Consider the following 24,185-nt stretch of genomic DNA (forward strand, 5'->3'; position numbering starts at 1 on the left):
TTGGTGTGTTGCACCGCTGTATCCCCGCAGGCTGACTCATATTTTGGATGGCCCATAACAATAACACTGTTTGCACTACAAAGCGAAGATGCCAGATCCCTTTTGTGCATTATCAGGTTACATTTTATGCGTCGTGCAGTAAAACACAACAAGGCATCTGAATAAAATTGTGCGTGTTGACTGCTGCTACTGTGACACAGAACAGGCAAAAGGCAGCAGTGGAAACGGCAAATGGTCAGCCCCGGGATCAAACACACAAATTTAAAACATTTTCCTTTGCATGTATTGCAAAGATAGGTTCACAGGGGTGTGCGGACCCCCTGTGTTACCCAGGCTCCTTATTAAACGTGGGCCTTCTGCAGTATTCTAGCCATGATGTCTTTGTAAAACCTGCTTTTCTAAATTACAGCAGTCGGGGAAACTGCTGAAACCACATCAGCGATCCACTGGGAAGAGCAATGTATTTAGGATCTCCTATTTCTGACAGGATCTGCTGCACTTGTGCTGCACAGATGCCTTCTGCTTATGTGGATTGGTGCTGTAGGGACACATCAGCTGTACCACTCAGGATTACCCAAAACGCTAATTACAAACTAATTGCCTGTGCTAATGAAGTGATCTGCACATGACTAGTGACCTTTAGACTGGGACTTTGAGATAGCCAGTAACCACTCTTCTTACTAGGCTTCAGGATGTTTAGAAATCTTGGGCAAATGGCCAAAGTCCTCTTTTTTTTTACCATCTTCAAAAATCCTCAAACTCAAGAAAGGGCATGTGCCCTGGAAAACTAAATGTATTGCAGCTGTATGTAATAAAATTAATTGCAAACAATTTTTTTGCTTATCAAGCAGAGCCATACACCTTGTCTTGGTAGACTTTATTTCTGAATATACTGATGATGTATTATAAAATGTCAGTGGAACAGCTGGGACCAGCTTGGGTGTAGCCGTGGGGTTACAGCAAGCAATTCTCTGCGTGTAGGCTTTAAATCAGCTGGTTTTAAGTACGTGATCCTTAGCTTTTCCCAATGGTTACAATTGCAAACATTAAAACTGTTCTAAATGAATAACTAAGAAGTTAAATATTTAGGCCCAGGTTCTGCAGCCTGTTTCTGTAAAGATGTCACTTACTTCAGCAGGAATTCAGCTCCAGGAATGTCAATGGACACAAACCTTGTGACAAGGCAAGTTAAAAACCATTTGGTTTATTTATGTATTGGGAAAAAGGATGGTTGCTGCTGTAGCTCAAAACCCCTCCTAGAAGGATTTTTGTTCAGCTTGAGTAAACCCTTCATTTTCTGTAAGGGCGCACCATTTTGGGGAACCACAAGTCTTGGAATGTATATGAACACTCTTAAACTCTCTTATATAATGCATAGAAACTGTTTTTAGCTTTAAACAGTATATTGTCTTGTAGCCCAATGTATTGAAGTGCACGTCTGCATATATCTCTATGTGTCTGTGCCCATCTGTGCGATAATATATAAATATATACAGCTGCACACTGAAAACCGTGTTTCAAGAATACTAAGCTTGCAATGCCAAAGGTCTGGAAATTAGAAAATGTACATGACTTCATGCCTAATACATCCATGATGCAATTTTCAATTATGTATTTATGTAACTATTTTTTTTGCTGGACCTTTCCTTCATTAAGTGTGCAGGATGAATTGATTTCTTCAAATCAGTAATTGTATAAGCCCTAGCATTGCTGCCATCCATGCTTCTTCCAAGACCACCAGTACTCTGCTGCAAGCCTCTCGTCACTTTGATTCTGTAAATTGTCCCTCATGTTAGTGACCGCTTAGACATCAAGAGGGCTGCTCCTAAAAAGAAGGAATTGCCTCAAAGTCCTTCCATATTTTTCGAGAGACACAAGCTCATATCTGCTCTAACATGACTCTAAAATGAAGTAAATCCTGACATATGGGAAGACCCAGACCTCAAATTCCACAGCCCACAAGTGCCCGGAGCAGGGGATTTGGTCTAGCACAGCATATATACACATCATCCACATCCAGAGCTAAATTTGGGTTCATCTGTTCTATCTGTACATGTGTTCCTTTGTTTAGGTCAACAAGAAAAATCTTGTTATTCCAGGGATGTGTGCATCAAGCACCTGTTTGTGTACTCAGCTCAGTTTAGGTTTGCAAGCGTAAAAATGCAATCGAATTCCCTTTAACCATACACTTGCATTTGCCCAAACCTTCAGTTTGTTTCTGTGCTTGTCCCCCTCTCTTGACAGAGGTATCTGACCCTTCTCTACAAAACATCTGCCAAAGGTGCTTAAGGCCGCAAAGCACCTGCAATTCAACACTGCTTGTGAGCAGACCTCCACTGCTACCTTCACGCCTGCACCAAACACCGACCGGCACCGCACTGACACCCGCTTGTGCTGTTGCTCCCTGGGCATGCCGGCACTTCCCCACGCGATGCATCTTTGAACTTTAATTGCCCCCACTTATTTCTAATGGGTTTGATAGTGGAAATCGTCATCTAGCAAAGATGACTCTTGTTTCTTTGGACACACAGCTGGTCATTAACTATGATCAGACACCATACGCAGCAAAGACTGCCTGAGGCTCGTTAGGGAGTTGAAGAGTGAGAGGAAGATGTGGTTTGACATTAAAATGGAGATAGCGATGTGCTTCCTCTGTTCTTCCTTATTGTCCACAAAACGCATTGCCTTTCTCAGCCAGGTCATTCCTGGCAGCAGCACAAGTCTCCCACAAAGTCCTGTTTAAAACATTTGAGACTCCACCTGACAGCCAGAGAGACCGACATCACAGAAGGGGCACATGTTTGCAGACGCTTGTAGACTGCAGTTGCTAAGAACTGCAAGATGCTATGTCGGATACTTAATGACTTGGAGGACATGTGAAATACATGCACTTGGGATTTAAAGACTAAGTGCAAAGTGCAGAAGGAGGCAAGTTTGATTTCAGCATCTCATTTTTTGGTCCCCATGTGACTTCAATCAGCAGTTCATGCCATTCTTCTATTAATTAATTAATTTAGTATTAATAGTTACTATTGGTATTTTGGTGGTGGTGGTGGTGATTAAAGTTTGAGAAAGCAAAGGGTGTGACTATTAAGGTTATTCTGAACTATTGCCACTTTTGCTGATATCCTTCATTGCTGTAAAGTAGCATATCTTGGCTTCAGGTATGTTTTCCCAATCCAAGTGGTAACTGTCAGGTTGTTTTCAGAGGGAGCTGGGGCTCAGCAGCAGCCAGAGCACAAGCAGCCGGGGGAGCTCTGTAGGGCCGTGGCACCCACCAAAGCCAAGGAAGCTCAGCTGTTTGTAGGGAAGATGCTTTATGCCTTGTTTACCGTGGATAAGATCAAACATGCAAGTACAGTAAAACTGTCACTTCACCTGGTCCAGGCAGCTTACAACCTGAGCGTTACCAGCAATTGCTTGATATTAAATGTTGAATCCTCTTGGAGACACTTTCAGCCCAAGCAGAAAACACCATGGTTTTTACCAGAAACTGTAAAACTGCCCTTATTTCTCCTCCTCGGAAACGTGGCTTTGTATTAGGTGGGGATCAATGTAAAGTTCTGGCCAAAGAGAGCAGTTGGTGGCTGCCTTTGCCAGTGCCGTACAGAGCATACCCAGCGCAGGCTGGGCTTGTCAAAGGCTGATGTTCAGTAGAAACTGGGAGTTAGATCGCTTGGTTCTCCTTCTGCAGTACCAGAAATGGGTGTCTTCCTTGCTGCTTTCTCACCTGATCTGATGCAGAGGCAAAAAAACCTGCAGTACTGAGTGGCTTTTTCTGTACAATTTGGACTCTACTGAGGAATTTATTTGGGGGACTAAACTCTTATGCATAAATCCAGCAATGATGCTTGTCCTGAATATCCTCTTTTCTCCTTTTTTTTTTTTTGACTTTTTTAGCAGAATGCAGCTGAAGTGGTAACAAAGATATTAACGGGTTTGTGCAGAGCTTGGCTCTGTTTCCAAGATGTCCTCTTCACTGCGCCTGGTGCGACTGCTGAATACTTGTGTTTTTACAGACTCTCGGGGCTCCAGAGATGTAAAATGAACCAGGATAACTGGGAATTCATGCTGTTATCTTGATTGTCTGCATAAGAGGAGGCCCTACAACAGGGGATTGTATGGAAAACCAAGAATCTCCACTGAGGATGATATATGACTGTGGCAAGGTCTTTCTACTACTCAGCAAGGAAGGAGAGGACAATGGTAGCTGGCAGCTACTGTTTCAGCTGACATACTTGACTTAGATGTGCACTGGGCTAAGAGTATGCATACTGCCAATTGCTAAAGCTCAGCTAACTTGCAGCAATTTGTTAAGGGGTGGCAACTTGATGGCTTGCATTGTCTCTTCAGAAGACAAACTAGCAAAATGCTTTAAGGCAACAGCGCCCCATTTTTCACTACTGTCAACTTTCTGTGTGTCTCAGAAAGCAGCACTCATTTTTGTTATCTTTATTTTTTTAATTAAAAACTGTTACACACAAGGGTTTTGCTGGTTACTTTGGATGGCCTGCAAAGTTATCCAGCGGCATTGCAAGTGCAAGAACCACTGCCCCAAAGCACATGGTGCTGCTCATCTTTCAAGAGAAGATGGTGGGAACCAAGTTGCTCAATCCACTCTGGCTTCTGCAAATTCCTTTGTGACAATTTCTAATACAATACTGTAAGGTCCCTATTTTTCCTGCCCCAATGACATGAGAAATGTGAAACACTGGTTTGAGCACAGATAAAAGAAACTCCTTCCCCTTGTGCATTTAGGCCAGCATTCAAAATCCTCCATCACCATGATGACATTGCACACCACAAACTGTGCTTCCTACCAGTGCCCTCTGAAGGGTCCTCTCCTGTTACTTTGGCAGCAACACGACACCTTGAATCCAGAATGGATCCCTCGCTAGACCCAGGGCAGGAGAGGTACAACAGCCTGGAGGAACCCCAAGGAAATCACAGAACTGGGATTTGTCAGCAAAATATAACAGAAGTTTGCAGCTTCCATCAGGAATTCATGTCCACAGCCGTCCCTGGGGTGGTAGGGAGGGATTAATGTCTTCAAACACACACTCTGTTTGTAACCCACAGTTCCTCGTGGGCTCAAGCCCGGTGTGCCAGGGAGAGAAAGCGGCTGCTGGCTTCGCACCGAGCTGCAGGAACGAGCACTTTGCCAAACTTTGGATGTCAGAGATGTAGTGCACCTAACGCACCACCAGTCCTTACAGTCTCCCCCGAGTAGCCCAAGTTAGGCACAATGACTTCAAGGTGACAGTGAAAGGCTGCTCCTCGCCCTTATAGTTGGACGCTTTAATTTGATCCCTTTGTTAATGAAGTGATGACTCTCGAAAACAAGAGTGGTAACACAATTATTTATGCTCATCTGTCAGAAGAGTAGATCAAAGCTATCTATACAGCTGCAGGCAAATATCACCATGGATGACCCAGAGGCTTCCTTTGTGCAAAGTGACAGACCGGAGCATGACTTCATTGGGAAACCAGTCTTAGATCCATACAGCAAAGTCACCCAGCCTAACGCTGACCCAGAGCTTCCTCTCCATTTACTTACGCTGAGTAGTGACAGGGGTTAGAGACGATGACGCCAACTTTTCCTGTTTTTGTTTTTCTGGTAAGAGACCTTATTCAGCACAACAGTATCGCTTATGCTCATCATTACGTGCGCAATCTTAAGATGATATCTCGGCAAGTTCAGACGCGACGGAGGCCTTTGGGTTGTGTCGCTGCGAGGTGTGTTGCAGCCTGGCACTGTGCAGTGAATGTGTCGTGGATCATTTGGGAACCTCTGTGGACGTGTGAGGAGTCAGTGGTGTAGCAATCACTTCATGCCCAGTTTGGAGCCAAACCTGACCGGATCCCTGCCGTCCGGGTGTCTCGAAGCACATCCTCACCATAGCGCTGACACCATTAACTATTAACATCGTCTCAACAAGGAAGAGCTAAGGAAATGTAAGAAAAGATAGGGAGCAAATCAGCCAAAGACAATGTTGAAGGCCAGCTCCCCCCTTGCCTTCCGTAGAGCTCTGTCAGCACGTACCAGCTGCGGTTCAGGCCTCTAAAAGGACTGCTGATGCCTAGAGGTTTAGCTGCTGTGTGCTTGGGAAGGTTCCTGTAACTCACTGACAATGAATGATGTGGTCACCCCTAAAGCCCAGTTTTATATACTCGTTAAAGATCAAGAGAGGCAGATCTGAGCCCTCTGCACCACACAAAAGCTCATTTGCTCTCTGTGCACGTTATTCATGTTTACTATAAAAGGGATTATATACAAGCCGTATCTTGAAGGGTGTTGAACACGTTACAATCTTCCATGACATTTGGTTCTTCCAAACACGGCCCCTGAAGCCCTGTGATGGAAAGAGGGTCCCCATCTGCATTTACAAAAAAAGAATTCCTGCTCTTCTTGCTGGAGGGAAATGAAGAAAAATGTAGCTTCAGTGAACACTAAAGGCTCAGAAACAAGAATCAAATCCACCAAAAAAAAAAAAGCTTCCCTGAGTAAAAAACAAGATCTAATGCATGTGAGCAAGTATGTTTTGGGACATGAATCACAGTGTCTTCAGTTTTTGCTGGGTTTTTTTTGGTTTGGATTTTTTGGGGAGTTTTTCTTTCGGTTTTTTGCAGGTGTGTATAATTACAGTCCCAGGATGTGTTGAAGCACTTAGTGATTTGGCTTAACTTCAGATGCCACAAGTGGTGTTAGCAGGTAGGTGCTCTGCGCATCCTGGAAAATCAGTGTCTCAAGCTGAAAATTCAGAGTCATGACTTAAGGATGACACAGAAAGTACAGAACACATACGCAATTACACTTAAATTATATGGGGGAACTCTATGTCTTTAATTTCACGTTTGCAAGAGTACATGACAGCAATCTGAACTAGAACTCATTGCTTTATATGTCTTTAGTTTCTTGCATGTGTAAATACTTACACATACAATTTTTTAATGAGCAAGCGCTTGAAATGTGCCAAGGCCTCCTTGTGCCACGGGAGCACCAGTATTCCTGTGCATCCCTTTGTCTGGTGGCTGAGCACCAAGACCATATTCAACACAACATCCAAGTCCCTTAGAAGAAAACTGTCTGTTGCCATGTGGTTTCTTCCTTCTTCGTATCTTGTGACTGCACCGCTGCTTCAGCTATAGTTTCTTTTGCTGCCTACTTTGCATGCTTTAATGCTGATGTTTATGTAAGCCCGTATATTACCTGTGCTATATATATTTGTTTAGAAGCCACAGTGTCTAGGCATTGTACTTATGTTCCCTTCAGGTTGCACGGTGAAGGTGAGACTATTAAGCAAAGGCATTTGTCATCAAAGGACACTTTGGAGACTATGAAACACAGTGGTTTTCATACAAAGGCTTTATTGTCATCGGGTTGGTTTGCAGAAGGACTTGTGAGCGGCACAGCCAGGAGCTGCAGAGCCCATCCTAAGCCTCGCTGACGCTCTTCAGTTTGTCCCTGGGCTTTGTGGGACCCAGAAATAAAAGCAGGAAACGCGCTGTGGTTTCACTAGCTGTAAATAGCGACTGTCCCCGGGCTGCGTGAGATCCATCCCAGGGCAGCGTCTGCCTCTGGGCAGCGGCACCAGCAATCACGCGCCTGGCAGACGTACATTATGTCATATATATTATCCCTCCCTGCGCCTCCCTCTGCAGGTCTGCAGTCCCAGCAGCTCTGTCCCACCCTCCCGTTCTGCGCCGTCACATTCCCGACCCCGTCCAGCCTCTGCCCGCTGTCCCAGCTCCCTGGTGGCAGGGTGGCACTGGTCGCACCCTCCCGGCTTGGCATCTCAGCACATTTCGTTCCCTTCCCTTGCCGCGGAGCGTGTGCCACCCACCCCAGAAGCCAGCTGTGTCACCTGCGTGCCCCTGGGGCCACCCAAGCAGGGCGTCGGGCTGGCCCCGCAGCCTGGAGTGCCCAAGCCAGCGGTGATGCAGAGAGGCACCGAGCAAGCCCAGGGAGAGGCTCTCAGATCGGGTTTGGGTTTTGGGGGATTCTGCCCCCCATGCCCACCCACAACAGTGCCTGTGGGGCCAGGCAAGGGCGAGGGGGCTCGACCCTGTTAGACCATCCTCTGCCTCTCCCCATGGGCGTGAGCCCACCCGTCTGCACGGTCTATGGGAAAGCTGGATGTGACATGTGAGCTGTGTTTGTTTCCTCCTTTAGCTGAAGTTGCTCTGCAGTATTAATCCCAGTGATTATCAGGAGAATAATCCCCTTTCATTTCGTCAGTGCCAGATCCAGCCAGAGGCCTGTCTTGCTTTCGAAGAAAGAAATTACAGAAGAACATTTGAGCAAGTGCAGAAAGAAATTACAAAGGGAGATGACTGGGGCAGGGGGGGAGAAAAAGAAAGACAAAGACAAAGAAAAAAGGAAGGAGGGAAGGAAAGAAGGAAGAGAGGGAGAGAGGGAGGAAAGAAGGAAGGAAGGAAGGAAAAGAGAAAGAAAGAGATTACATGGAAAAATTAGGGAGCATGTAGTGGAGCAAAGTAAATCCTTAGCATTGGCCAGGATTCCCCTGGTGCCATCCTGGGGAAGGGGCTCTGCTGCAGTAAGGAGCACAGCACAGAGGGGCACGCATCCCTCCGCCCCCAGCTGCAGCCCCTGAGCAGCTGCAGACCGCAGGAGAGGGGGATGCCGGGGCTCATCTGCTTCTGACAGATCCCAGCTAGAGCCTCGCGTGCACTTTCCCCAAAACCACCCGTGGATGCTCAGCTGTTCAGGGACATCTTCTTGCCAGATTTGTGGGACTTCAGCATCGTTTCACTAATCTGGAGGGAGGGGGCTGGCGAGGTGAATGCTCCCTTCTGACTGCACGGGGCAGGAATTTGGGTTTCATCGTTCCCTGACAGTCAGGCATTGGGGGGAGCCCTCTGTCACAGCACCCGGGGTGAACAGCATGGCCTGAGTGCCCCCGTGCCCCAGCCTGGCTGCACCCGGGGGTTGCTCCTGTCCTCGCAAGGCGATGCTTGCCCTGCCTGCAGGCGGGCAGGGCTGCAGTGTCACCTCCCGTGCACCCCAGCCTGCCCACACGCATGCACACCCATGCGCTGCTGCCACTGGTGAAGCCCATCACATGGTTGCTATCACAGACCATGTTTAATTACGCTTTGGAGCTCATTACCACAGGAAGCAGCCGAGGCCAAGAATTAAGTAAGACTTTAGAACGGGATCGGCCATTCGAACAGACAATAAGAGTATCCAGAGTTGTCATAATTCATGCCGATAAAGATTTTGGAAAGGATGTACAGCTCTTTGCCTCGGGGTTTAAGCCAAGTAGAAGAGACCAATAGACTTGGTCTGAGAGGAGGGGAGTCGGGGGGGCAGATTACCTCACCGTCTGGCTATGGCTGTGGCCCTACACCTCCCCAAACCATGGAGCCCTGGGCCTTATCCGTGGCAGGGCACAGGGCTTGGTGCCCCGGGCTGGCCCCGGGGGCATCTCCTGTCCTCTTCGCCCGGCAGTGCCATGGGGCCAGGTGATGCTTATCTGCCCATGGGAGGGAGGGATGGGGAAGCTCTCCCAGCTCCATGCGAGAAAACCCTACAGGGTCCTGGTTCATCCCCGCGGCCATCAAGGGGATGCGGGGCAGCTACCCCCATGCCAGCCTGCGATCGGGGCCAACCCTGCGTCCCTGCCCGAGCCAGCGGTGAGAGCTGGTGGGACTCAGGTGGGAGGCTGGTCCTGCCCTGGTCACACGAGCCGGGGCTCCTCGCTGGGGGCCGCTGAGGAGGGCAGTTACACTTTAACTCGCTCAGCCCACAGAGCCCGCTGTCCGGAGCGCCTGTCTAATGATTAAAGTGCTAAACGAGGAGGCATGAACCCTGCGTGCTCTCCCCAGCCTTGCTACCAGGTTACGTGGAGCCAGGCAAGTCAGGACTTCACCCCACCGCAGCCGCCAGGTCCGTCTGGTTACTGCCACGTCCTTTAAATCCTCGTGTCTTCACAAGGGTTTCTCGTTCTTTGATTTCTTGGTATTCAAAACCTAGGAATTGGCTTGGTTCACCCCTTTGTTCAAGGACCAGGGAGGAAGAGAAAGGAGTCACAAGGAGGAGGGCTGCAGCCGTAGGAGACCTGCCATAGGAGAGCTGTACCCTGACCTGCCCTGCGCCCTGCGGAGCTCGACACTCAGAAATGCAGCTCCAGACACTGAATCCCTTGTGGGCACCTGACGGGCTTCCCAGAGCGGCACTTTGGAGGACCAGGAGGGCAGGGGCAAACCGGACAGAGGATAACATTTGTAGACAGAGGATAACATTTGTAGCCACCGACCATGAAGAGGTAGCCTGCCGTCTGGCAGGGCGGCACATACCAGCCAGCATTGCGGGCTGTCTCCATCTGACCTCTGGAGCTGCCCCCCAGCCAGCAGCACCGTCCAGACAGGGGGATCACTCCCAGGGACCCTACTAGTGCATCACTGAGGTGAGGAAAGGCAAACGCATATCCTACAATTACTGCAGAGCCGTTTGCGCCCTGTGTTGGCGGAGGGGAAGAGCATGCTTGCAGATGTCCACCTCCAAAGGCAGCAGCTTCTGCCCACCTCATGGAGCCCCTGCCTGGCTCCTGTCTCTTCTCAGCGGGGTGTCCTTGAGTCTAGGATGGGTTTTACGTGGTGATGTCAGGCCAGATGAATCCTGGTTTAATTGACCGTGGGTGAAATCGTGCTTCGATGGTTAATGTTACACTTGGGGCTGGGAAAACTACTGCAAGATCATAGCAATTAGAGCTGGAAATGATTCAAGTCATCTCATTTATTTCCTCCCTCCCCCCCTCATTGTCTCTCCCGGGGACGGGGCAATAAGGTTCCCAACAATACGTCTCCCTGTGCGTTGTCCGGTCCTGTCTCCCTGACTCAAGAAGCGGAGCATCCACATCTCCCCAGGGAGACGATTCCACCGCTTGAAAGACGTCAACATTAGAAAATGTTTCAGAAGTTTAGCCTATATTTCCTTTTGTGGAGTGCCACAAATTCTCAGGTCATGAGCTTTACGCCTCAAGGAAACTGGCTGCTTCCCACGAGGGCAGTGGCTGGGAATAAGGTGGTGGTTTTCTTCAGTGTTTGCAGGGGCAGGTAGAGAACTTGGGGGTGGGTCAATGAAGGTTTTCACACCTGTGAGGCAGGTCAGATCAGGTAACTCATCTGGAATGAGCCCTCCTTTGGCAGAAGCTCATGATACTTTTTTTTTTCCATTTCCAGATTTTCATTCCATGAATTCTACCTTGACTCCTAAAAATCTCACTGCTGGAAACATGTCCAGTTCCTCACAACAAATTCAATCCCTTTGACTTGCTCCTTCTACTGCTACTAATCCCACCGCAGGAGTGTGGGGCAAGTGGTAATTAAAGGACAAAAAAAAGGTCCATCGCAATGAAAGAAGCATAGTGAGTACTCCTTGCAAGCTGTTGCAAAATAGGCATCATCTCGGCCTCGACTCTGCCCTGCATGCAGAGAGGACACAGGACCATCTGACTAGGGGGAAGCTTATTGTGCAGATGCAACAGGGGTGGAAGAAACTTCCCAAGAGATCAGAGCTTATGAGTACCACATAAATGCTAGACTGGACCTAAATCTAAATTAAGAAAAGTTGGAGCCACATGGCTGACATCCTAGTGATAAGATCTCCTACTTCTGAATATATTCTGCAGGGTCATGCCATTAACTGAGAAGGACTTATGTTCCTTATACATTTTAAATTGCTCTTCTCCTCTGCCAAGTGAGCTGAGTATTTCCACATCCCAAATAGTTTGAGCACTTCCCCACCCTCTTCCTGCTCACCAGCAGCAGAAGCCAGCCAGGTGAGAGACACAACACCTATTTGTGCAGTAGAAGAGAAAGAGGAGCGTGAGGGCGACTGGAGCCATAGGAATGTTTCAGCAAAATAGAGAAGTAAAACGGCTTGTGGTGTCCAGGGGACTGCATGGGTTAAGCTACTTTTCGCAACTGATCAGATGTAACATCTTCCCTGGGTGTGCTGTGACAGTGTCTCCCACCAATATTAGTCACATCCCAGACTCTGGTCACAGAGTAAAGTCCACACCCTGCCCAGTTCCAGTTGTGGACACTGCTCATTATTAAATAAATGAGGCCTAATCATATCAGGACATCTTCTAAAGAACATCTGGAGGACATCTTTGGCAGCTGAGACTAGACAGGAGCCCCTCCTACTGGCAGCTGGTGCCCCCAGTACCTAGTGAGGCTCACCCCTGGCCAGGTACAAGTGCCCTTTCCTCATCTGTCCTCCTCTGTAGATGGAGAAGACAAAAACTATGGTATGATATTCATAGGGCTGTGTTTTGGTGGAAGATAAAGCAAACTTGCAGGAGAAACTAGAAAGAAAGAAGGCAACCAACTTTTCTCCTTACAGGAGAAAAACATCAAAGACATTTCAGCAGAGAGGGCAAAGTGAGGTAAAGCAATAGGTGGCCTCCTGTCTTCAGCCACTCACAAAAGCACCATGACCAACTCATTCGATGTTTTTTTTTGTTGTCAGCACTGGCAGGAGTGCCAAGTCTTCACCCTTGTGAGACACACACCCTCCCAGATGGGCCATGCAGCTTGTTACTGCTGGCTGAGGACCTTCCGCCTCTACTCCAGCCCTTCAAGCAGCCAGCCAGGGGCCCGCTCCCACCCAGCTTTCAAGGTGTGCACCCCCAGCTGTCCCTCCTGCCCTTCCTGGCACCCAGCACCACCACGGGACTGACACACGCCTACATTGCCTCCCAATGGCTCTTGTCCTGCCAAAGCAAGAGTGGAGACAGCAAGGAAGGATTAAAGCTGCAGGAAGTGCCATCTTCCTCATGGACTACACTGAAGCCAGCATGGTCTTTCAATAAGCTGGGATCTTTTTTGAATAATTCAGACAGCTCACAGCTGGAGGTTTTAAGGAGAACATGTAACCAGTCCTGCCCATCTGTCTCTGCTGCTGGTCCTACAGTGGCTCTGCCTTCCCCTCCTGCCAGCTCTAAGCCTGATGTAAGACACCATCTCGGGGCGTGAAGCAGTGCCAGCCCCAGGAAGATGCCCGTGAGGACCGATGAGGATCTCTGGCCTGCCGACCCATTGTGGCCAGCTGTCCCTTGTAGCACCAAAGTGGAAAAGCATGTTACTCAACAGGCCAAGCGGTTTGTTACCAAGCCTCAGTTCTATGACGCTTCGCTTCACACCTCCAGGTCCCCAAGAGGGGACCCTGCTGTTTTCTAGGTCCCCAAAGGAGCACCTCACCCCTGCCCTCCACAGCCTTAATGTGCAAGTTAGAAGTTTGACAGACAAGCAGGGAACAACAGCCCATATGGTAAACCGGCTTTACCTCGGAGCAAAAAAGCTGGCACCAGAATTTCCTGCAGCCAGCTGCAATTTCAAGACTGCCTTTGCCCTCTAATTAGTTGGTATTTGCTGTACCAACTATTATCTTTCTAGTTACATAGTGCTGAGGACAATGGCTCCTTATTTCCTACCACAAACACTGGGTTACTATTTACCTCCAGCTCTACCTCCTCTATCTCCTATTCCCATTAAAAGAAAGTATCATTAATGACTACAGTGATGGGAAACACTGCAACAGTTGGTCATAAATTAAGACACACGGGGCCTTCAATTATTCGTACCGTGTAGCCTGCATTCAAACATTTACCTGCTCCTCTACAAATGCTCACATGAGTATTTCCACTCTGAACCTGAACGGATGCTCAGAGCTGTTTGAAACCCCGCACTCGCATAGAGGTGTGTGCCTCAAGCTCCATTGAGTCCCAACCCGGTACAAATTCGAGTAATTCCAGGGGGGCAAATGCCTCCCTGATGTAACTCCCTTCGGATACTCATCTGCGTGCAGCTGTGCGTGCACAGGAGCAGCAAGGCGCTCCCTGCACCGCACGCGAGGCTCTGCGACTCCTGCTGCGTGGAGACTTTGGATGCTCGATGCTGTGGGGCCCGCAGACGGGGATCCCAACACAACAAGTGTAAATCCTGGCTTTGTTGGCTGCTGCAGAGCTGCCACTGAGCTCAGAGGCCAGGCACGTAAATCCTGCCTCCACGCACCGAGATGCCCAACGATCCCCAGGGTTAGGCACCGCTCCGTTACACCAACATAAATTTGCGGTGATCCTGCTAATGCCTGTGCAGCTACTCCCCTGCTTCTGCCAGGAAAAGTGAGAACAGGATCTGGCCATGAATCTGTGAAGTTTTATGGAAGGAGAAGGCGGGGGAGAGCCCCCGGTGTGATTCCTGGTGTTGCAAGCGAGGGATGGATGTGCTGGTTGAGAGCCGGCCCCATCAAGAGCTTCACGCAAGCTGTGCGCTTCCTCCTCTGCCAAACTTCGCCAGCTGTTTTTAACAGCGTCCCCGAAGCAGGCTTTGCCTCCTTCACACCTTCTCTGCACCCACCCCAGCGCTGCCCGCACTGCGAGACAGATGCCAAAACATCCCCGCTGGGCCGAAGCAGCAGGTCACCAGCTCAAAAGCCCTTCTCTGGCGGGACCCAGAAACCCCGCTGCCCGCGCCGGAGGGGCTTTGCCTTCCAGCACGTTGGCCCCCCCGGGCCAGGGGCCACACGGGCACGGTGCCCGTGAGCACCCGCGGCGGGAAACGCGTGGCAGCGCGCTGCTGTCTGCTGCGCAGGGTGCTGGGGCCTGGCAGCCGGCGGGGGGGGCGACCCACGAGTGAGAGTGCCCCTGCGGGGGCTGTGCTGCCGGGGCGGGGGCCCGCAGGGACCGGAGGGCTGCAGGCGCCGCAGCGGGGGGAGCCAGCCCGGTCCAGGGCCGCGGCGTTTCTCCCCCCGCCCCCTCCGGTCGCCCCCTCCACCCGCCGGCACGGCCCCCCCCCCCCGACGGCAGCGGGCCCGCACCTCGGCCCCTGGGCCAGCCCCCCCGCCCGCGGGGCCGCCCCGGCGGGGGAGGCCGCCGCGCCCCCTCGAGCGAGCCCCATCCCGGCGGCGGCGGCGGTGCCCGCGGCGGGGCGGGCGCAGGGCGCGGGGGGCGGGCGCGGGGCGGGGGGAGGCGGAGCGGAGGCGGCCGGAGCCCCCGGGATCCGCCGGCACCTCCCGGGCCCGGCACTCGCCGCCGCCAACTTCGGCCGGGAGTCGCCCTCGGTGCCGCCGTTTCCCGGAGCCCCAGCGCCGCCGCGGCGACGGGGAGGGCAGCGCCGGCGGCTTCCCCCCGCTCCCCTCTCGCTGCCGGCGGGGGGGCTCGGCCCGGCGCGGCGACGGGGCCGCGGCCCCCGGGGCAGGTGCGTCCCCTCGCGGTCTCCGGCCGCCGCGACGCCGCGGAGGAGGGTGCGGAGCCCCGTGCCCGCCGCGGGCGCCCGCTCACCTGCCGCCGCCGCCCGGGGACGCGGCGCCCGGGAGATGCAGGTAGGAGGCGGCCCCGGCCCGCGGCGGCGGGGAGGGCGGCGGCGGCGGCGGCGGCGGCGGCGGGGGGAGGAGGAGGAGGAGGCCGGGGGGGCGGGAGGCGTTTCGCCGTGCCGGGCGGCGCGGCTGCCCGGGCCCGTCCCGTCCCGGGGCCGGACGCCTCCCCGGGCGGCCCCCGAAGGGGCGGGAGGCGGCGCGGGCAGCGCCGGAGCGGGGGGGGGTCGCCGCTTTCTCCCAGCCCGGGAGGCACGGCCGCCTTTCGCCGCCGACCCCCGGCGGCGCGGCCCGGGGGCGCCCCCCGGCCCGTTACGGCCGCCGGTCGGGGCAGGGCAGGGCGGGGGCTCGCGGGGGGCCGGGGGGTGGGTAGGGCCGTCCGGGCTGCGCGGAGCGCCCGCGGCGGGCGGCCCCCGCCGGGGAGAGGGGCCGTGGGGGTCCGGGGGCGTCGGGGGTCTGAGCCGCGGCCGCCGCTGGGCAGCAGCCCCCAGGTGAGCCCCCCCCCCCCCAGGACACGGAGCAGCAGAGGGGTGACCGGAGCAGGGGGCTAGGGCCGGTGGCGGGGTGGCCTCGGCGGTGTTACTGGGGTGGGAGAGACCCGGTCTGGCAGGAGAGACGCTGCTGGGGCGTGAGGGGCCGTACCCTGGCACGAGGGACGTTGCTGGGGTGCGAGGGATGCTCCCGTGGGGTGGCAGACGTTGTGCTGGTGAAAGGGATCTTCCCTGGGCGTGACAGACACGAGTTTGGCCAAACAGATGTTACTCTGGTAAGACGGACAGTACTCTGAGCGGAGGGATGTTGCTCTCGGATGAGGGCCCTTTCCCTGAGCGTGAGCACAGCGGCTTTCCCAAGCACACCCAAGCCCCCGGCCCACGCCGTCCTTCTCACCCACGTGCCGGTGGTGTGGCAGCATATGCCATCACGGGCCGTGGCATGTGGCGTTGGAGAAGGTGCTTGTGTGTGTGGAAACACAGACAAGTAGCAACAGTGTGCCCGGTCTCATGGTACCAGGGTGTGAGCATCCCGGTTACGTCCGTAACAAATGCGCTGTTTTTATGAAACTTGTTTTTTTTCTGGGAGTTATGGTGCAATACTTCCCTTAGCGGTATGGGTAAAATAACTTCCCCAAACATTTTTTTGTGTGCTGTGACACACTTCATTGCCCCATGTTTTCGTGCTTTTCCTTTGCTACCAGGTAAGCGTCCCTGTCGGTCTCTCTATCCAACTTTTACCTGCCTCTTAGTGCTTTCCTGCCTGCACTCCAGCATGTGACCATCATCATCCTTGCTCTGCTGCCTGCACCCACATACTCACCTATTCATCTTTGGGGCTGTTTTTTTTGGTGACGCGTGGAGCTTTTTGTCACACGTGTACCAGCATTTATGTTCTTGCTTCATTTTCTTCATAGCCAAGAACTCGGGTGCATGCCTCACGTTCCTTGTGTGTGCCTGCACGTTTCCAATATAATCTGCTCTACCACACTTCACCCACACACGCGGACTGACTTTTGCACTGATGCCTCCTTGTCTGCCTACACGTCGAGGGCTCTTTCCTCTTGCCCTTTATTTGGGCTTTTGTGTCCACACAGCCTCAGGCACGCATGTGGGCACGCAAGGTGTCTCCTTCTTTTACACTCATATTCATCTGTCTGTCCCTTCGGAGCCTGTCTGGTACGTGTGTACCTCTAACGTCTCCCCCACCTTCCCCTGCAGGTGGGAGGGCTGCAGGGGGGCACCAACACCCAGGCATTAAGTCTGTCGTTGCCCTTCCTGCCCACGTTTGCCGCTGGGCATCGACACACGAGCCGAAGCGACCGCTTTTTCTGGTGGTGGCAGGTTTAGCCTGTGGGTGCCTGTCTTCTGTCACGCGCACAGATGCTGTTGTAAATGCAGAACCAAGTTGGGTATGTGCTCTTCTTCCCAAAAGAGAAATAAGTGGGCTTTCTCAAAGTTGTCGGGAGAGACAGACTGCCCTTAAACCGCTGTCCTATGCATGGACACCTGGGTTTATCCAAGGTGAAGGTTGGGCACTGCAGGAATTCAGGTGGAATTTTTTTACCCCAAGAGTCCAATGTATGTGGTAAGTTGCCACATGTGGCACTGAAGCTAGCCCGAGTACTCGGGGGTTTTTTCCTCTTTCTTTAAAGAAATTAGCCAAGTATATGAAGAGAAAAGCATGAGGTTGAACTGCCAGTGCGGGGTAGGAGGCAGAGCTGGGGAGGCGAGCTGGGCCCATTCCAGCTGTGGGTTTCCTCTGCTCCCAGGCTCCGTCACTCGCTTGTGTTTCTGTGCCCAGGAGCATCCGCGAGAGATGCCTCCCTTTTGGACAGGAGTCCCTCCCTAGCTCCTTCTGTGCCTTCAGCATTAGCGCACCTCTCCTCTCAGTAGCTGTAAGCAGCCCTTGTGTCCTTTCCCCTGTCTCTAGTGCACGTACAAGAAAAATGTCCTTCCATGTGTGACTAACCTCTGCTTAGGGAAAGCTGAAGCTGAAATCGTGGCTGCACACTCCCAGCCCTGAGAAGTCTTCTCTCTCGGCCCCTTCCCTCCCAATCTGCCGGGATTCATTACGTCAGTTGAAAAAAATGGAAGTTTTGAAAGAGCTGGGTCTAGAAAGTTGGGAATTCTTATTTTTTTCAGGTAGTAAGGTATGTCCCAATTGTATTGTCCAGAGTTATTCTGCAAAGACCAGAAATGCAAAGAAAAAATGCGCATTCTTTTATAGTGGAGTCTCCAGGGGGACTTTTAGGAAGAGATCAAATATTGTGAAATTTCAAAAATGAATAAATCAGTGCAGTCACCTTTAATGATGTTTGTTCCTTTCTGTAGCCCAGTAGGTCTCTGTTTCTGGACTGCTTCAGATCTTGAGTCTTTTGTCCTGAAGTTGTTGGGTTTGGGTTTCAAGGCGCACAGGGAAAACAGTTATTTTCTGAAAACTGCATGATTGCTCATTTAAATGAATATAAATTGTTTCTATTCATGAGATCTTTTTTCTAATGGCTGATCAAAGTTGGAGTGAAAATCATTTCATCATTTCCAAATTAATTGGACACACACACAATAAGCATTTCAGAGAGACTTTTAAACACAGTACTTTTAAAATCAGGATGCGGATAGCCAAGGCATGCTGTCATGTAAGACAGGGCAGGCCGTGATTTGCTTCCATTTTTTGCCTAGAAAGGGACCTTCGCTTGCTGGCAAAATGCAAACAGACTTCATTAAAACTGAAGGCAGCGCACAGAAAAGTCATGGGAATTTTTCCTGGACTGGAAAAAATCCTTTTCTAATGGGACATTTAAGGAATGTGAACCTAGGTAGCATTTCAGAAAGAAATCTAAGACGTAGCATGGTGTGATACCTGAGTGTTTTCAGCGGCACTGAGAGTAACTGGTATTTGGCGAGCTTTCTAATTCAAGAGGAGAACGTAAAGCATGTGGCTGGGCATTTAAGCTCTATGCATTCACGTTAGGAACAGGCAACGTTTTTAACAGCAGGGTGATTAACCATCGGAACAAACAACCAAAGGCAACGTTAGCTTCTCCAGCTCTTAAAATCTTCAAATAAAGACCGAATGTCTTTTTGGAAAAGATGCTTTACTGGAGCACGAGTTCTTGGGCTCACTGCAGAGATAACTGGCTGAGACCATATGGACAGAATTACAGACGAGACCAGACCCTGTGATCCGCCGCCCCCTTCCAAGCTTTGGCGTAGGCCTTGATAAAGCTTACGCAAGCCTTCCCCTGCTCTGCGTGAGGTAGAGCAACAGGGTCACTGAAAGGAGATTGTCGCTTTTCAGCACAGCAGTTTCCACAAAGTAGGGATGCTCTCACGTACCTTGTAGTTGCACGGCCGATCTCCGCGAAAGCGCTTCGCAAGGGGAGCCCGTTGTAGATGGCAGGCTGTCTACGTGGGGATCCTTTACTTGTCCTCGGGAGCTGTGGAATGGACAGTGGGGTTTGAAGGCTTGCAGCAGGGCTGCAGGGAGCATGGGGAGAGGAGTGCTGCGCGTCCCCTCCGGTCCTTGGGGTCTGGACGACTCAAGCTAGAGTTTGGCTGAGTTTGCAAGACTTTAACTCCTTGTTCTTGCATTAATTGTCACAAGCAATGGCCAAGCCTCTTCTTTTACCCCTTTTTCCCTCAGAAAGGGGCTCTGGCACCCAAACGGCTACACTGACGCTGTGGCCCCCGTGTTTCTGGTTGGATTTTCCCTGGTACCTTTCCTTTGCACGGCCCCCGTGCACCATGCGTACCCAGGACTGCGGCTCTCCTGGGGCCGCTGTGTCCTGCCCGCTTCTCTCAACAGCTTTCCCGATTCCCAGGGATGCTGCATGGCAGGGAGGTGCTTGGAGCAAATGATGGGGAAAAAATGTCCACGCAGTTGGGCACTCCCCCACCTGCTTGCCCCCGACGGCCCTATTCGGGGGTGCCCAGCCCGTGGCTACAGCCCCCCAGCAGTTTTTTTAGGGGGTCTTCCCCAGGCCCTGGCAGCGGCGGACGGCGAGGGCTGTGTGAACCCCGTCTCTTCCCCTCGGTATGTTTACCTGTCTAAATTTAACTCCCCAGCCGGCTTCATCCATCCTAAGCCGACCTGTTCTCTTGTGGCTGAGCTGTGGGTCTGGCTCCCGCTGCAGCGTTTCCTGGCTGCCTCGGGCTGGTGGTTTGCTGCTCGCTCCCTCGCTCTGGCAGACGCTGGCTCTTTCGAGGTCCCCAGCAAGCCAGTCCTCCCCACTTGAAGGTTTTATTTTTAAATCTGGCTACACAGCCTTCGGGACTGGAGGGTCCCTTGTTCTCTCATCCCTGGTTGCTCTGAGTATTTACTCTGCCGTGGGCTTCAGGAAACCTCCCCTTGTCCTGCTGCAGCCCACAGCCGTTTTCCTTCTGGCTGTGGTTGCTCCCGAATGGAGACCAGGCAGGCGGAGGAGCTCCCTGGCCATCTCTAAAAGGACAGTGCCTCTTTCTGCCCCTGTCGGGACCCCAGCGGTGGGGTCGGTAGGTGCTTCCCCATGGAGGCATCTTCCTCATTTCACTTTGTTCAGAGCTGGGCTTCCCGGAGCTGGCTTTTGTCCCAGTTTGTTTGGGAACCGAGTGATGTGCCCCTGGGCTTCAGAGGAGCTGGAGGAAGGGAGAAGCAAGGGAGAGGGAGCGCTCCTGTTTCTGTAGGGCTGGACAGAATTCCCTTTCTTTAGAGTTTCAGAATTTGGGACAGTAAATATGGCCCAACCTGGCAGCTGCCTTCATCTAAATAAAACCATCGGGATCAAACCATTCGTGTCCTGCATAACCCTGCAAGAGACCCCTAATTGATCTCTGCTTTTCCGGGCATGCCTGCTTGTCGTGTAGCTAATGCTGTGGTCTACCACATGAGAGAGACGGTTTGAATCCTGGCCTCCTCTGTCACTCTTTGAGCTAACCCGGTGGCCTTGTGTTTAATACTCTCATATTCAGAGGAAAGGTAACGAAGGCCAAGGTTTTCAGCAACGACTAGTGATTTGGGGTATCCGACTTGAAACACTGTCAAAGGTCCTGATTTTTTTCCGAGGTTCAGCTATTTCTGATGCTTGGGCTGGCTGAAGTAGTCTGGACTTGATTACTCAAAATGAATAGCCCATTTTGCAAATCTTCATCTTGGGATCTGGAGCAGAATTAGGCAAAACAAAATGAGATCAAATAATGCACGATGCAGGTCTCTAGCAGGGATGCTCAAATGGAGTGAGTTTTCCTAGAGTGGGAATTGGTTCGTGGCCAGAGAGCTCATGGCACTGTTGCATGCAGGGATTTGAAAAAGAGTTCTTGGTTTACTTTAATTTGTGGTTTTTGATAGCTCATGAGAAAGGCTTGAAGGATTTAATAGTTTTATCTTAGGGAAAAAAAAGGCGAGCAACATTGTACCTTTATATATAGCGCTGTGTGTGTGTGTAAGTACACACATGACATTTAAGTCTTATTTTATTTGAAGGATTTTGGGGGAAATATAAGATGTTTTCTGTAAACTCTCCCATCTCAGTTGGAGATGAAGGAGACTGAAGTGGTTGGGTGGAGCACGTGTTTTGGGTTGGTTTTTTCATCATTAAGGGCAGAGAGTTAACAAACGTCATACCAATACTAGTATTTCAGTGGTCTCCGTAAATTTATCTTCCTTTTCCAGTTGTTCTCTGTTCAGCTTCTTGGCTGGTTTGGCATCATTGTTTCACTGAGTCCTGAAGCATTGTAGCACCTCCATTATGGACAAGTTGGAGTTCTAAAGCAAATTAAATTAGAATCTCCCTTGCTTAGCCGTGAAAACATTTCTGAGCTTTGTTATGCATCAAGGAATGGCGAGAGCAACATATGAGCGCAAATATATCTTCATTAATGGAACATTTTTCAGAAAAAATAATTTTGTGAGTGTCGGGTTCATTACTCTCTGAGGTGTTCCTAAGTACTCCAAAGTTGTCTCTAATCATAAAAAATTGATACTGTACAAAAGAAAATTAAGTTCCTTTTTTTTTTCCTCCTCTGTTTACAGATAGAGCAATTCTAGATGTTTCCTTATTATATGCCGTGGCCCAGATTTGTTAATACATACTGTAAATATTGGTCCTGGCAGAATGTCAGGGTTTTGTTTAGTAAATATTTTTCCATTATCATTTCTGTGTCACAGCTGGGAAGGTTTGGAGTATCCTGTGGCTGCCATCACGCTTGATTCTGCTCAGCTTTGCATCTTTGAAAATTAACTGGAGCTTTACAGTCTTGTATCAAGATGCTGCAGTTATTCATGGGGCAGCCCCATTACTCCGCATGCTGTAGTGGAAGATTCTGGTTTTGGACCAAAATGTCAGCTCTTGCTCCAGTGCATGGTGTGTACAAACCAGATTTCTCACCGACATCTGCAGCCTTGCGGGTGGCTGCAGCTGTTATTCCACCTGCGGAGATTTTGCAGGCTGCCATACAGGTAGAGTGGAGTGAGTGCTCCTGTGAATTATGACCAATTACCTGTCCCAATTTCTTTTCTGTTTTTATAACTATTCCCCATTTCCACCTATTCTTAACAAGCTGCTTGGGAGTTTTGCCAAAGTACAAAATGAACTTCTATTTTTTATTAATGGCAAGAAAGTTTTCAGCTGGGTAAGCTTGGTAAGTGCAGCACTGTTTATATTCAGTTTTTAATGTAGCTGCCCAGGCTCTTTCAGCATCTCTGCCATTTTCCAAGGAGCCTGCACGATCCTGTAAGGCTCGAGAGCTGGTTGTCGTCTCCTTAGCATGCTGAGATGATCTAAGAGTGGGTCAGTATTTCTGCGCAACGACAGTTGCGCTCCAGTGGCATAAAACCCCATTGCAGGTAACAACCAAACTTTTTGTCCACAAGGCACGTAAAACTTCTGTATCTTCTAAGAAAATGGTGCCATTTAGCTCAGACTTGCACATCAGGAACAATCTACTCCAATCGATCTCTGTCTCAATTTGACTGCTTGTGTTAGGTCGTGTCTGTGGTAGAGCAGTGCCGGGCTTTTCTGCCCGCGTAGCTGTGACACCTTTCCAAAGACCATGAAGGCAGGCAGCGACAGCTCCTTCTGTGGGCACAGCTGTGGCCATGTGGGCATCTTTGTCAGCACAACAGTGTTCACTGGGGTGTTGGGAGGCGTGTGTTTTTATTCTATCTTTTTTTCACTCCATGAACTAACTAGGTTTTATGGGGTAAACTTGATAGTCTGGACCAGGCCCTACTTACAGACACCAGGTAATGCTTCTGAGTCAAGCATAAAACCAAGCTACAAGCAATAGGAAAAGTGGTTGTGTTTAGACAGAGTTAGTTCAGGTTAGCTAAGCCTAACTTTAGCTTATGGACAAAGCTGAACTAGGAAATGTATTTTAAATTCATTGGAGATAAGGCTCTGTCGGTTCATTGCCACTTTTGGTAAACCTGTGTGAGATCTGAGTTGGTGAACTTCGTGCTTCATGCAGTCGATTCCAAGCTGAGCAGATGGAAGGTGACCATCAGAGCATGCCTCTGAGCCGCAGGGACAGCTTCGCCTGTCACCTGTACCAATTCCTGCACCTCCCTGAGGCAACAGGGAAGATTATCCTCTTATTTCCCAGCCGGTCCAGTAACTCATTCTTTCTCCTGGTAAAAGAGGTGGTGGCTTCACAGAGCCCCAAACCTTTGTCCATAGCCAGGGAAGGATTATCCAGCAGACCTGTGTGCAAGAGGTATGCTGGTGTGTATGCTGGCCTGTAGGGTGTGCTGGAGCTGGACCAGGGATGGGGGAGGATACAGCCCTACGGAAATTGTGGCTCATTCGCATCTTGGGACAGGCGTCAGAGGCTCCCGTGGGGTGGGCATAGCTTTCTAAACTCAGCCTGGGATTGAAAGAGCTCAAAAGCAACACCCGTTCCCAAGTTATGGATTGTCATCCAGAAGGTCCGTCAGTCTAGCAGGTGCTGGTCTGATGTTGAAAGCCACGGAGCTGCTTGAGCACGATCTATTCCCCCTTTGGGTCTCAGGCAGTTGTCGCTGCTCTGCTTAGTGTCCTGGTTTTGGCTGAGTTAATTTTCTTCTTAGTAGCTGGTAGAGTGTGTTTTGGATTTAGTGTGAGAATAATGTTGATAACACACTGATGTTTTAGTTGTTGCTAAGTAGCGCTTATCCTAAGTTAAGGATTTTTCAGTTTCCCGTGCTCTGCCAGCGAGCAGGTGTACAAGAAGCTGGGAGGGAGCATGGCCAGGGCAGCTGACCCGAACTAGCCAAAGGGATATTCCATACCATAGAACGGCATGCTCAGTATATAAACTGGGGGGCACTGGATGGGAGGTGTGGATTGCTGCTTGGGCTTCGGTCAGTGGGTGGTGAGCAATTGCATTGTGTGTCA

General features: G+C 50.9%; 1 protein-coding gene across 1 annotated transcript in view; it reads left to right on the forward strand.

Moving 5' to 3' along the window:
• Positions 1-15,094: 15,094 nt before the first annotated feature.
• Positions 15,095-24,185, forward strand: part of WNT5B (Wnt family member 5B) — a 76,315-nt gene continuing 67,224 nt past the window's right edge. The window contains exon 1 of the mRNA XM_069807701.1: positions 15,095-15,352. Within this exon, the coding sequence (XP_069663802.1) occupies positions 15,347-15,352 (6 nt within the window). The 5' untranslated portion in view covers positions 15,095-15,346. The remainder of the gene's footprint in view (positions 15,353-24,185) is intronic.

Source organism: Haliaeetus albicilla, chromosome 19, assembly GCF_947461875.1.
Source record: "Haliaeetus albicilla chromosome 19, bHalAlb1.1, whole genome shotgun sequence".
NCBI lineage: Eukaryota > Metazoa > Chordata > Aves > Accipitriformes > Accipitridae > Haliaeetus > Haliaeetus albicilla.